At 39.0% G+C, this 12247-nt stretch overlaps 1 protein-coding gene across 1 annotated transcript; it reads right to left on the reverse strand.

Annotated features, from left to right (window-relative positions):
* Positions 1-9322: 9322 nt before the first annotated feature.
* Positions 9323-10733, reverse strand: LOC129733760 (uncharacterized). Its single transcript, XM_055695284.1, has 2 exons — positions 9630-10733; positions 9323-9568 (listed from the first exon to the last, which is right to left on the reverse strand). The coding sequence occupies exons 1-2, from the start codon at positions 10716-10718 to the stop codon at positions 9323-9325; spliced, it is 1335 nt and encodes a 444-aa protein (XP_055551259.1). The 5' UTR covers positions 10719-10733.
* Positions 10734-12247: the final 1514 nt, after the last annotated feature.

Below are 12247 nucleotides of genomic sequence, written 5' to 3' on the forward strand. Positions count from 1 at the left end.
TATTAAATAAGCATATACAAACTCTTTTTTCTCTTTTTTAAAATGACATACATGAAAACTAGCCCCCCCCTAGAAATTTTCCTTAGTTGCGCCCATGATTGTAACGATGAACTCGAGAGCTATTCCACACAAAAAAATGTCCCAGTTTCAATATATTTTTCTAAAAGGATTGTTTTTGAATCACGTCTTATTTTGAAGAAGGCCTCTGTAAAAGAGGTATTGATGATTACCAATATACTTGGAGCCATAATGGTTCGTTCGATTGGTGTGAGATAATTGTTTTTAGAAACTTTTTTCCTTAAGCAAAAAAAGTTGAAAAAATAAAAAGAATTTTTCTTAAAGAGCTCATTTTTATAATTTAATTTTTGTTATATGAAATGCAAAGGTTAGCTAAACATATTCGGTGGTTCGATCATGGATAAATTGGACAAAAAAAATTATTTGGTTGCCTCAGAAAATTGATCAAATAAATTGAGTTCCTAAAACTACACACATGCAGGGACACAAGGCACAAGTGAAAATGATGTTACGAATACATTTTCTATAACTGGAAGTAAATTATTCTTGATTTAGAGTTTTTTTTAAATCGTGATAAAAACATAAAAAATGTGAGAAAATCGAGCGTACGTTTGGTGAGTAGTGATGAAAACGACTGTTGATGAAAGCGAAAAAGCACTGTATAAGCAAAACACTATTTTATTAATTTTATTTTCTCTGCCTAGATAAGAGTAAACTAGTGCATTAATTTAACAAAAATCTTGAATAACTGAATAAATTTAATACCCCGTTCACACTACACCGCATATCACCTGATATCAGGCGATTCGTGCTATCGAGGCCATATCACCATCCATATTACCTGATATCCCATACAATCGAGCTGTCAACGGATATCACCTCGGCTACATGCTATCGCGGATTTCATGTTCGAAAACCAATAATAACCACAATTCAAGCAGTTGGCAACACGGCCAAAAGATTTTTGACGCAACCCTACAAATTTTGAACTTCGCGTTGCATGCGAGAAAAAAAGGAAGGAAATATTTTTGCTATTTTCATCCCGCAAATGTTGACAATTGCATATGAGAGTTCGCGTTGGTGCGAGCCAACTCGCTGACATTTCTATCTTATTTCCATTGCTCTTGTTGTCTTGTTTTAGCTTTGACCTGTTTTTGTTTTCTTCTCTTTTCAATTACCAAAGCAAATGCCAAATCATATCAGCTCCATCAGCTCACTATAATGTGAATGGTCGAGGTGATATCCGATATCACCTGGCGATATCAGGTGATATCCGGTGAGTCCGTACAAGGCATAAGAGATAAAATCAACTTTCCGCCGTGAATTTGTATGTTTTATTATAGTGAAAAAACATTGCAGAGCATTGAAAAAATTTAAAAATAACTATAAAAAGTTATATTAGAAAAATGATTTTAAGGGGCATTCTAAAGAAAATTTTCACAATAGTTCATTCAAATTGGCAGTACAGTGTGTTCAACAATGTTGTTTCTTATGAAATATGCTAAAATTTTACCCAGTAAAGTTGATTTTTATATTCAAAAATGAGAAAAATTATCTCAAAATTCCAACTTCTACAAAATGGGAATAATTCATAGAACAACTTTACTGAAGCCACTACGACTCCAAAATCATTATTTTTCGAGTAATAAGTAATTAGTGTAAATTAGCGCATTAGTTTAGTAAAAATCGTCAACAACCAAAAACTGTGTGAGATAATAATACACTTTCTTCGAAAAAATTGTTTATTTGTAGTAACAAACAATATTGTAGAACATTGAAAAATTTTAGAAAATTACTGTAAAAAGTAAAATAGAAAAAAAGATTTTTGGGGGTAATCTATGGAAAACTCCACATAAGTCGATTTAAATAGATAGATAGAAGTATGTTGTCTGAAAGTGAAATTCGTTTTTCACTGTTGAGTGGATTAATCAAGGAATTGCAACTTCTATAACATGGAGAATAACTAATGGAACAACTTTACTGAAGACGTAACGAATCTGAATAAAATTTTTTTGGGTCAAAATAATTTCGATCACGTTTTTGCAGCTTCGGAAACAGTGTAGCTTGGTCTCCAAGGGGTGAACTAGTTTTTAGAAAAGTTGAAATTTCAGCAATTCTTCGTGTTTTATTCGAACTATATCTCTTAAATGCGTCATGGAACCTACTACAAGTAGCATTCATGTTGGCCGCCATCTTGGATTGTATAAGAAAAATGCGATTTTGACCCTGTTCGCAACTACCGATTTTCAATCTGAGACAAACATTAGAAAGCTGAGAAAAATGTCTATGAGGAGTGATTGAAAAATTAGCTAAGCATCAGTGTTAACCTACCAATTAAGCCAATTTTCCTAACGCTATTTCAAAATATACAATGCATTCCGCGCAATAATTTTTGATCAAATAAAACATGGCATTTTCGTTTCCTAAAAACTATGTGCATTGGTATCAAATTCGAAAGACCTTGTGCACCTAGTGGCCAAGATCCAGCGAGAATTGCTCAGTTGACTTTCTAGTAGGTGAGATCTAGTTGGTGTGATATAAAAAAATGCCCTTTAAGGTTTATTTGAAGAAAAAAAAAAACATAAAAAATTTAAACAAATGAGCGTTTTCATACCAAAGGACCTATTTTCGAAAATCGACCATTTGTGATTTGAATGAAACTTTGCACACGTAATGACTTAACAGCAAACTGAGAATTTTCCGCAGGAGGACATTATAATCTTGTGCCTTTGAAAATTCGAAATAGAGACACGAAGTCGGCCAGTTGTGACTTCAACACAGTTTCACCTGAGGCTATTCCTCACCAAAATTAATAAACCCGAATTCCCGAATGTAGTTTTGCAATGAAACTAGGAATTGTCTAGATAAACATGATCCAGGAAACCTGCATTCGAGCCCAAAGGTTGTTGCCGTCATAAACTAAGAGGCTCAACAATGCGGATCGGGTATCATCTACTAATGAATAAACACTAAGTTCTAATTTTACATTTCTGGTGAAAATGCCAGGATGAAGAAATGAAAGACATTTTTTGTTTCAGGTTAAATCCCAAACAAAAACTATTTCTACATATTTCAAAGTATTTGTATTCTAATAATTTTAAAAGGTTTGGATAGACATTTCCAGTGGAAAAACACAAAATTTTACATTATTGGAAAAAAAATTACCTTGTAGTTTACTTTTTAAGGAAACATAACATTATTCGAAAACTTTTGTTGAAAAGTTACGGATAGAGCAATGTAAGACAAAGTTTTACCTCAAAGTTAAGTTTTAAAGAACTTTAAATTTCAACTTTTTAAAGAAGAATCAAATTCTAGTGATACAATATGAGTTTCATAGTAATTTCCAATCATGAACTGACTTTTCAAATGCATCCGTTCTCAAAATATTGGTTTGGAAAATTTGATTTTTAAAAAAAAAATAATGTTTTTTTTTCGTATATTATTCCCATGGATAATTCAAAAGACGGAGATAACTTTTCTAGAAACCGAAAGTCGTCTCTTAGAATTCATAACGGTGTCTGGGGGTCTATTGTTGGCTAGTTTGCATCATTACATTTTACTATGTTTTCAAGAAACCGAATGTCTTTATCTTGGATTTTAAAATGGCCTCTAAAGCATTATTATGGATCCGGAAATACCCATATTTAATGGCGTTTGGTCATTCTAGGTTATTTTTCACAAGCCGGAGGTCGCCATCTTGGATTACAAAACTACCGCTGGAGTCGATTTCCGACGTTTTCCGACCATCGTTCTGATTCCGGAAATACCTATATTACTATATTCGTGGTATTCGGCCATTTTTGGCTGTTCTCCGTCTTCAATTTAAAAATGGTGTCTGGATTCGACTTCGATTTCTGTGCATCATTCGTATCATTTTCAGCTGTTTTCCGGAAGGATTAGATGAAATACCTGTTTCATTTGTGTAAAACTTCCCCCCCCCATTCCCTTTCCCTCCCCAACATATCGGGAAAGGATGTCAAACCATCATAGAAATTATTATTTCAAATTTCATTTGAAATGTGCAGAAATTTGTGTTTCATTTGAATAGGAGCTCTCGCTTCCAGAAAAGGGAGGGTTTTCGAACAACCATGGAAATGTTTCTTGCTCCCAAAAACTCCACATACCGAATTTGGTTTTATTTGCGTGATCGAAAACCCCTACATTCGAATTTTCATGCTGGTGGGTTCAATAAATTCCAAGTCAATATGAATCAAACAGAACTGCATTTTTATATGTTTAGAATTATTCTATTAACTGCAAACAGGGTTCTGCTGTTGTTCATTGTCGGGACCGGTATCAGCTACAGAGGTCCACATCATCTGGAGTAGAGAGCTGATCATCAGAGAGCTTTCAGGATGAGCCGGAAATATGCAATACTACCAATGATCATCAGTGTTATTTTAAGTTTAAAATTTCCTTGAAATAAGTTGTTTCTAGAACCATGAATCATTCAACAAGAGTTGTATATAATTATCTCAACGAGTGCAAGTATTAATTTCGTAGGAGCTAAAGCGGTCGTGGCTTTGCGTACAATTCTTCTGTATTTTTTTATGAGAAAATGATATTACCAAAAATGTTGCCTAGATCTAGTGCGTAATAACCATGCACCAAATATTTTATAGCTCTAAAATTTCAAAAAAATTTCGAACATTACTGCACATAGCTTTGCAAAATTATAGCAGGAATTTCATTAAGCTGGTTTTTGTAAATCAGTTTTTAACAATTCCTCAGTTGTTTTTCTATTGTGTGCATTTTCCTAGAAGAATATTTAATTAATGTTTTCTCAACAATAAAATAGTAAATTTTAAATGACCCTTTTGAACATACTAAAAGGAGAAATGCTAGCTCTCCAACGAAGGTTTTCCTACACGTTTATGGGGATCAATGAAACGCACGTGGCAGGAGAACCCTTATCTATATACCAGCTAGGGGAGAGGCGAAGGAAGAAAACCGTCATCACACAGGTGCAGACGGAGCAGGGCGAACTTATAAAGGGCTATTCCCACTGCTTCCGTTCCGGTACCGGGCCGGGACCGGGCCGTGGCTGTTCCGCGTGTCGTCCGGGCTCGTTTGAGATTGATTGCATGCGTTCTTATGAACGCATTCACACCGACGCGCCGTGCCCAGACCGGGGCAGCGTTGAGTTGCCGTCGTGCTGCCGCAGTGCGAGAGAAAAACTATCGTTGCCGACGATACTTTGTGTTGGCCGGAGAGTGCACGGAGGGCACTCGGGTGGATGCGTGTATGTTGTAGTTACATATTTCGCGCGGAGTGAGCTGCGGTATGAAAAAAAGAGAAAGACGTTCTTTCACATACACACATCAACATTTCTCAACCAGAGCGCAGCGCAGGCACGGTTCAAGCACGGCGCAGTGTGAATGCATGAAAAGTCCCGGACGAGCCCGGGCCCGGTCCGGTCCCGGAACGGAAGCAGTGGGAATAGTCCTTAAGAGAACCACGAGAGATCGAAACACAGATGGTGGACTACTTTTCGACTCTATATTCAGAAGAGGCAGGAGAAGAGAACGAAAATGACTTTATTTGCGAGAATATTATCCCACCCAACGACCCATCGAATGAATCTTGCACGAGTGAAATCACGACTGAAGAAATCTGGTCTGCAATTAAAGCGAGCGCACCTCGGAAATCGCCCGGCTGCGATGGAATACCGAGGGAATTTTACCACCGCATGTTTGAAGTAATCCACCGAGAACTGAACCTGCTGCTGAACGAAGCACTTAACGGGAATCTACCACGATCGTTTGTAGAAGGCATAATAGTACTGATAAAAAAGAGAGGAGGCGATCAAACAGCCAGGTCATACCGTCCGATCTCGCTGCTCAACAGCGATTACAAGCTCTTCTCCAGAATAATTAAGAATAGGCTGGAGCGAGTGATGGAAGAACATCGGATCTTGAGTGACGGGCAGAAATGCTCGAACTCAGAACGTAACATATTTCAAGCCACTCTCGCTCTGAAGGATCGTATTGCGAGCCTGCGACATCGCCGTCGCGCTGGAAAACTAATCAGTTTTGATCTCGATCACGCATTTAATCGGGTCCGACACTCATTCCTTTTCGAGACCATGCGCTTGCTGGGTTTCAATCGGGATATCATCGCTTTACTCTCGCTCATCGCTAGCCGATCCACCTCTCGGCTGCTGATCAACGGACATCTCTCTCGTTCGTTCGAAATCCAGCGCTCGGTACGACAAGGAGACCCGTTGTCCATGCACCTCTTCGTGCGGACTGGAACGTGTGTGTGGAGATGATTTACTGATGGCCTATGCAGACGACATAAGTGTGATCGTCACATCGATCAATCAGATCGACGAGATGAATGGGTTGTTTACTCGCTTTGAGAATGCTGCTGGTGCAAAATTGAATCTTTCCAAGACGGTTGCCGTTAATGTGGGATTTTATGAAGGAAACCAAATAGACACCCACTGGCTGCAAACAGTCGACACAGTCAAAATTCTGGGTGGGTGTGGTATTTGCAAATTCTATACGGCTGATGACGACGTTGAACTGGGACACTGCAGTAAGGAAGTTCAAGCAACTAATGTGGTTGCAGTCGCTGCGTATGCTGACGCTGCACCAGAAGGTCATAATACTCAACACATTCGGTACCTCCAGGATATGGTACCTTACATCCGTATTGCCTCCCTTATGTGTGCACATTGCAAAACTAACATCAACAATGGGTATGTTTTTATGGAGAGGCATAGTCGCACGCGTACCCATGACGCAACTGGCGCGTAGCAAAGAAAACGGTGGACTGAAACTGCAATTACCGGCGCTAAAATGTAAGTCGCTCGCATTAAACCGTCACTTACAAGAGATAGACTCCCTTCCTTTTTATAGATCCCTTCTTTTTCATGCAAATCCTCGCCCTGCAATCTCGATTGATTTCTCTGATCTCAAAATAATCCTTTCAAACTTGTCCCAACTTCCCCATCAAATTCAACAGAACCCATCCACCGATCAAATCCATCAGTACTTTATCCAACAGACTGAGGTACCAAGAGTGGAACGCAATCATTCAGCAAACAACTGGCCCAGCACGTGGCGGAATATTTCAACAAGACAGCTAAACTCGGCGTAGCGATCACAACTCTACTTACTAGTGAATGAAAAGATAGAGCATCGCAAACTGCTTTTCACAATGCAACGTGTGGAAAATGAAAATTGCATATATTGTGACGACAACACAGCTGAAACACTCCATCACAAACTCTGCACATGTGCACGAGTCGGTCCAGCTTGGACGGTCCTTCGGCGGAGGACTACAAGAATCATGGGAGGATGGAGACGGTTCGATTTCGATGATCTAGTAAGGCCTGCTTTACCAGGCGGAGAAAGGCGGAGAATAGAAATCCTGAAAATTTTTATAAAATATATTTGTTTTGTTAATGCATGTAATGCCGCTAGAATAGACTCAGCCGAATTTAATTTTTACCTAGATTTAGACAATTGACAAATTTTGCATTAAAAACTCAGACTAATAAACAAAATTATAACAATAAAAAAAAAAACGCTTGGGGCAAAAAAAAAGATTTACACTTCGAGCAAAAAAACAGCCAACATACGAACAAAGTTTTACTAGTCTGATCAAGAAAGTACAAAAGCAAATCTGAACGAATTTATTTCCATCGGAGTGTAGGATATGCTGAATGTTTAATAATAAACCGATTCATTCGTTGTATATGCGCATCCCGTAGCGTAATATGAAAAATAATGTTCGTACACTTTTTATCCTTGCTGAACCCTGAACGGGAACTGATAATCCTCTTTACGTAACGTATAGCTACTGATATGAAATCGATGTTAAACAGAAACTTTCTGTACTCGCACACTCACGCACTCTGCTCAATATTCAGGTTAAATTCCGTCGACGGATACAGCCACGTTACTCCCCTGAATACAATAATCCACGTCGGCGATGTTATCTTTTCATTTCACAATCCTGGAGGCGGTCGGTTCCTTTCAGACGTGAAATGGAGATATGTGCCCCCACACGGACACCGTTTCGACGGCAGCATTAGAAAACACGTGAATGGGGAAAAATGGGTAACCTTTTCTAGAATACCTTGAAATAAATAAAGTCTTAAAGCCCGTTGCTTAGATGGAATAGTTATCAGAAATTTTAACAACTAAGCAGCTACAAATACTGTAAAGATCTGTAATCTGAAACGTATAAATTATTTCTATTCAAGACGATACTTGTTAAACTGCTGAACACGAACAGCGCAAAGAGAGCAATTTTTTGCTACATCCAAATTCCACCATCAATGGAATCCCATGAACTTCCGCCGCTACTACAGTAAGTCCTACCTACTTTCCGAAACGAGTTCTAAATTCAACTGAAAACTTTCCCTCGGGTAATTTGAATTTTCTGTTTAGCATTCAAGTGCGCAACAATATTTCTGCCATTCTTAATGGGGAGGATGGCATTCCTTAGCAGGCAAGAGTCACCGATCAGAGGCTGTGTTTTATTCACCTACGAGGGAATTTGTCTTTGATTCTTCGAAATGTTATGTGTTGCCTGCTAGAACACCTTAACATCCATTACGAACAGGTTAAAAAAAGGCAAAAATTCCAATCGACTTCGCCTGACCTACACCAAGGGACGTTGATTTTTTCGCCGGAACGGAACACCGCTGACTTGCAGTAGGGCAAAGGTATTTGACATTCCTTTGCGAACGCTTGCTCCGAAAGGAATCTGCAAACGGTACGGAATTTTCATCGTGCTGCGCTCTCAGGTGGAGAAGATTAGAAACTGAAAGCTGATACTGTTGAGAACAGGGGGAGAAACTCTTTTGATCGACTGCCGCAAAAATGTGTATATTGTAGCCTATTATTCAATTTTCATCATTGAATAGAGTTGTTAGCATCCAAGCTTGAAAATTAGAGGACACCGCGTCTAAAGTGAACAAATCATTTAAGTGACGACTCAAAGACGAACGGAAAGTTCGCAACCGAGGCCCCCAACCAAAACGAAAAGCAAAATGCTGTCGCTGAAACTTGATACGAAAGTTCTGTCCGTTTTTTCTTTTTTCGACTGCCGGACCAAGTTCTTACGTGATGGACAAGGAAATTTAGGCTTCCGTCAGATGCCAAAACAAGAAGATATTGTTGTTCCATATAATCATTGACTGTTCTTGAGACCGCTTTATGTGAGAAAAAAAGTTTTGGAATTGTTCTCTTGAGTCATTTTGGCATTTATACTGCAAGTGATATTTGTGATACTTTTTTTATTTCTTTTTATTAGATGGTATTTGAAACATGATAATATCACATCATGACTAATACTCAGGAATTTTTCTCTCACACATCCGCCAGTCAATGTGGAAATTCGCGCCCCGTCGCTCAAAATCCGCCACATGCTGTTTAACAAACTGTTCCATGTTCATGCACTCAAATTTTTCCCGAATTCTCGCTTTTAGCGGTCCTTCGATTGCGTCCGCAATTTGGTATCGTAGCAAATTTGGCAAGATATTAACTCCCGCCTCAATCAAATAGTCGAGCGTTCCGGCTCCCAGGCAATGTATCTGTCAACAAAGAAGGAAAGATTCTATGATCCTTCACCACATGAGATATTACAAAACAAACCTGAATGTTGCCTATCTCAAGCTGAAGGTCTATCAGGCTGGGGTTTCTTCGCAGATCCAATGGCTGTTGCACCTGAAGTTCAACACGAACAAACTCAACCGAAAATTGAACCATTCCGGAGCGTGCGAAACTCTCCCGAATCACAGAAACTTCCCACTGCGTAGAACCCTCCAGTCGACTCGTACTCATATGCAGCACCAGTTCTGCGGTGTGATTCCGTACAGTAACATCAATTTCATCGCTTCGGTAGAAACTAGCTAATCCTCGAAGCCACGTATGTGACAAATGAACCCCTAGTATACCAGCTGAATTTCTGTAATCTGGAATAAAGTAGGGATCGTACTGTTTCCGTTTCAGCAACAATCGGGCTTCAGCAATTAGCGTATCCACCGGTGGAACTGAATTTGCGAAGGAAATACCACGCTGCTCCATTAGTTCCGCAAGTTGACCGTCGATCTCTTGTTGTATTTTGACGTTAACCTCTTGCAGCAAGAACGGCTTAATCATATCGGTTACCGTGTTTGGAGCAGAGTTTACTAACCGCTGGAATAGGCGACCCATAAATCCTAGATTCTCAAAGTGCATAGACATCGCTTCGAAGCCAAAATCGAGCTCGATATTCTTGGTGCGTAGAAAACCATCGTAGTCAACAATGAGACTCACGTTACCTGAAGTCACAGCATTGCCAAGCAGCACCCGGAACGAACCACTCGAACTTTGAAACAATGAACTCAGTGTATAGGTACCATTAATCACAAGCTCCTCCATGTGAACCTGAGCGCGGAGGCACATTTCGTTGAGGTTTACACCAAAGAGTCGAACTCTCAGCTTGGACAATCCGTGTGTCTGAACATCTTGCATGTGCATATTTGCCAGAGCGATTGAATGTTTGAACGGAGGAATCGGCATCGGGTCCAGCGTCGATCCGATTGGTAACCCTATCGGGTCGGGTTGCTTATAAAATTCTATCAACTGAAACAGACTAGTGGATAACAACTGATCCCCAATGGGTTGTTGGGCTGTCTGTGGAAAACAAAAGCCACCACCAATGACGATCAGCATCAATGCACTACAGTCACGAACGATCATCTTGCACCGAACGAAGTTCTTTCCATACTGATTTGAGATAGTGATCGAGTGCAATCCCATCTTGTACTAGTGAACTGTGAAGGAGTGGCCTTGAAGGTGATGATAGCAATTGCAATTTGTGCCAAAGTGCATTGATTGCGATCGCGGGGGATTGTGCGATAAGGATTGACCGATAATCGTACATCGGTCAACTAGCTAATAGAGGTTTCCGTCAGATTTTTTTTCTTTGAAGTATTTATATTCGAAGATTGATAGTGCGAAAATCAGTTTATTATTTATGAGTATTACATTTACTATTATTTTTTCAAGAATTAAAAATTGCAATAATGTTGAAAATCATTTAAAAACTCAAGTTCTAGCAGCACTGCAAAATATAACCCAATCCAAAATTTTTGGCAAACGTTTTCTATTTTGACACATCGTCGGTTTCGTGCAACACTGGTACAACTCAAAATTTTGCATTTTTGAGTTTGAGGTGGCAAACGATACCCGTTACAAAATTCCTTAAAAATCCAGAGTTAAATACGATCGATGAAATCGGGAAGCCTTAAAATTGGAATTGAAAGAGTTATATATGTTCATTGAAATGACAAGCGCTTACGCTGATTCCTGGACATATTTTTCTCGAAACTATGAATTTTGAGTTGTGCCAGTGTTGCACGAAACCGACGATATGTTCTGTCAACCTAACAGGAAATATGCAGGTGCAGTGATGTGGCCAAAGGGGGGAATTTGTTGGGTCCAAACCCCTCTCAGAGCATTCGATCTTCAATTTTTTTCAATAATAGGTTTCTGCAAAACTGTTTATAGGGGTATCAATGGAATGTATGAAAGCTTCGTCAAAATTTCAGCTCAATCGGATTTCGGGCTGTGCAGTCTTGAATTAAACGCTTGAACTTTTCACTTTTTCGTCCGATGAAAACATGCAGAGATCTGGTGTTGTTTTAAAAAAGAAAATCTCAAAAATGAATAACTTTCTGAGAGATTTCCAGCTCGAAAAATTTCTGACTCCTAAAAAGCCAATTCTTATAAGAATATTTTCCAAAGATAGCACCAGATTCCGACAATTCATGCATTTCTAAGATATTTGGCATAAAGTTAATCGATTTCGAAAATTTCATGCTTTTTTTATCCGTAAAAAAGTGGAACTTTGACGATTTTGATGCACGACTTCCGTAAATCCGATTACAAGGTCTTCAAGACCTTAGCCAGAGACTTGTTACATATAAGTTTTCGTACGTGCGGAGTCAATACCGACCACCCGGAATCAAGTCAGTTGCTAAAATGATTTTATTCAACAAACCTAATCTTCCCAAACCCCGGCACAGTGATTCAAAACGTGACAAGTCGTCAACCTTTTAAGTACTAAAATGCTGCGTAAATGCGGTTTTTGACAATGTTTTTGTAGATTTCAAGGGAAAACTTTCAATGCAAGTAGATTTTGAATAGTTTTTGAAGTTTGGGCACTAATCAAACAAAAAATTAAAAACAAAAAACTGAATTCACGGACATTGTCAAACAAAACTGAA

This window comes from Wyeomyia smithii, unplaced genomic scaffold (assembly GCF_029784165.1).
Source record: "Wyeomyia smithii strain HCP4-BCI-WySm-NY-G18 unplaced genomic scaffold, ASM2978416v1 HiC_scaffold_38, whole genome shotgun sequence".
Taxonomy (NCBI): domain Eukaryota; kingdom Metazoa; phylum Arthropoda; class Insecta; order Diptera; family Culicidae; genus Wyeomyia; species Wyeomyia smithii.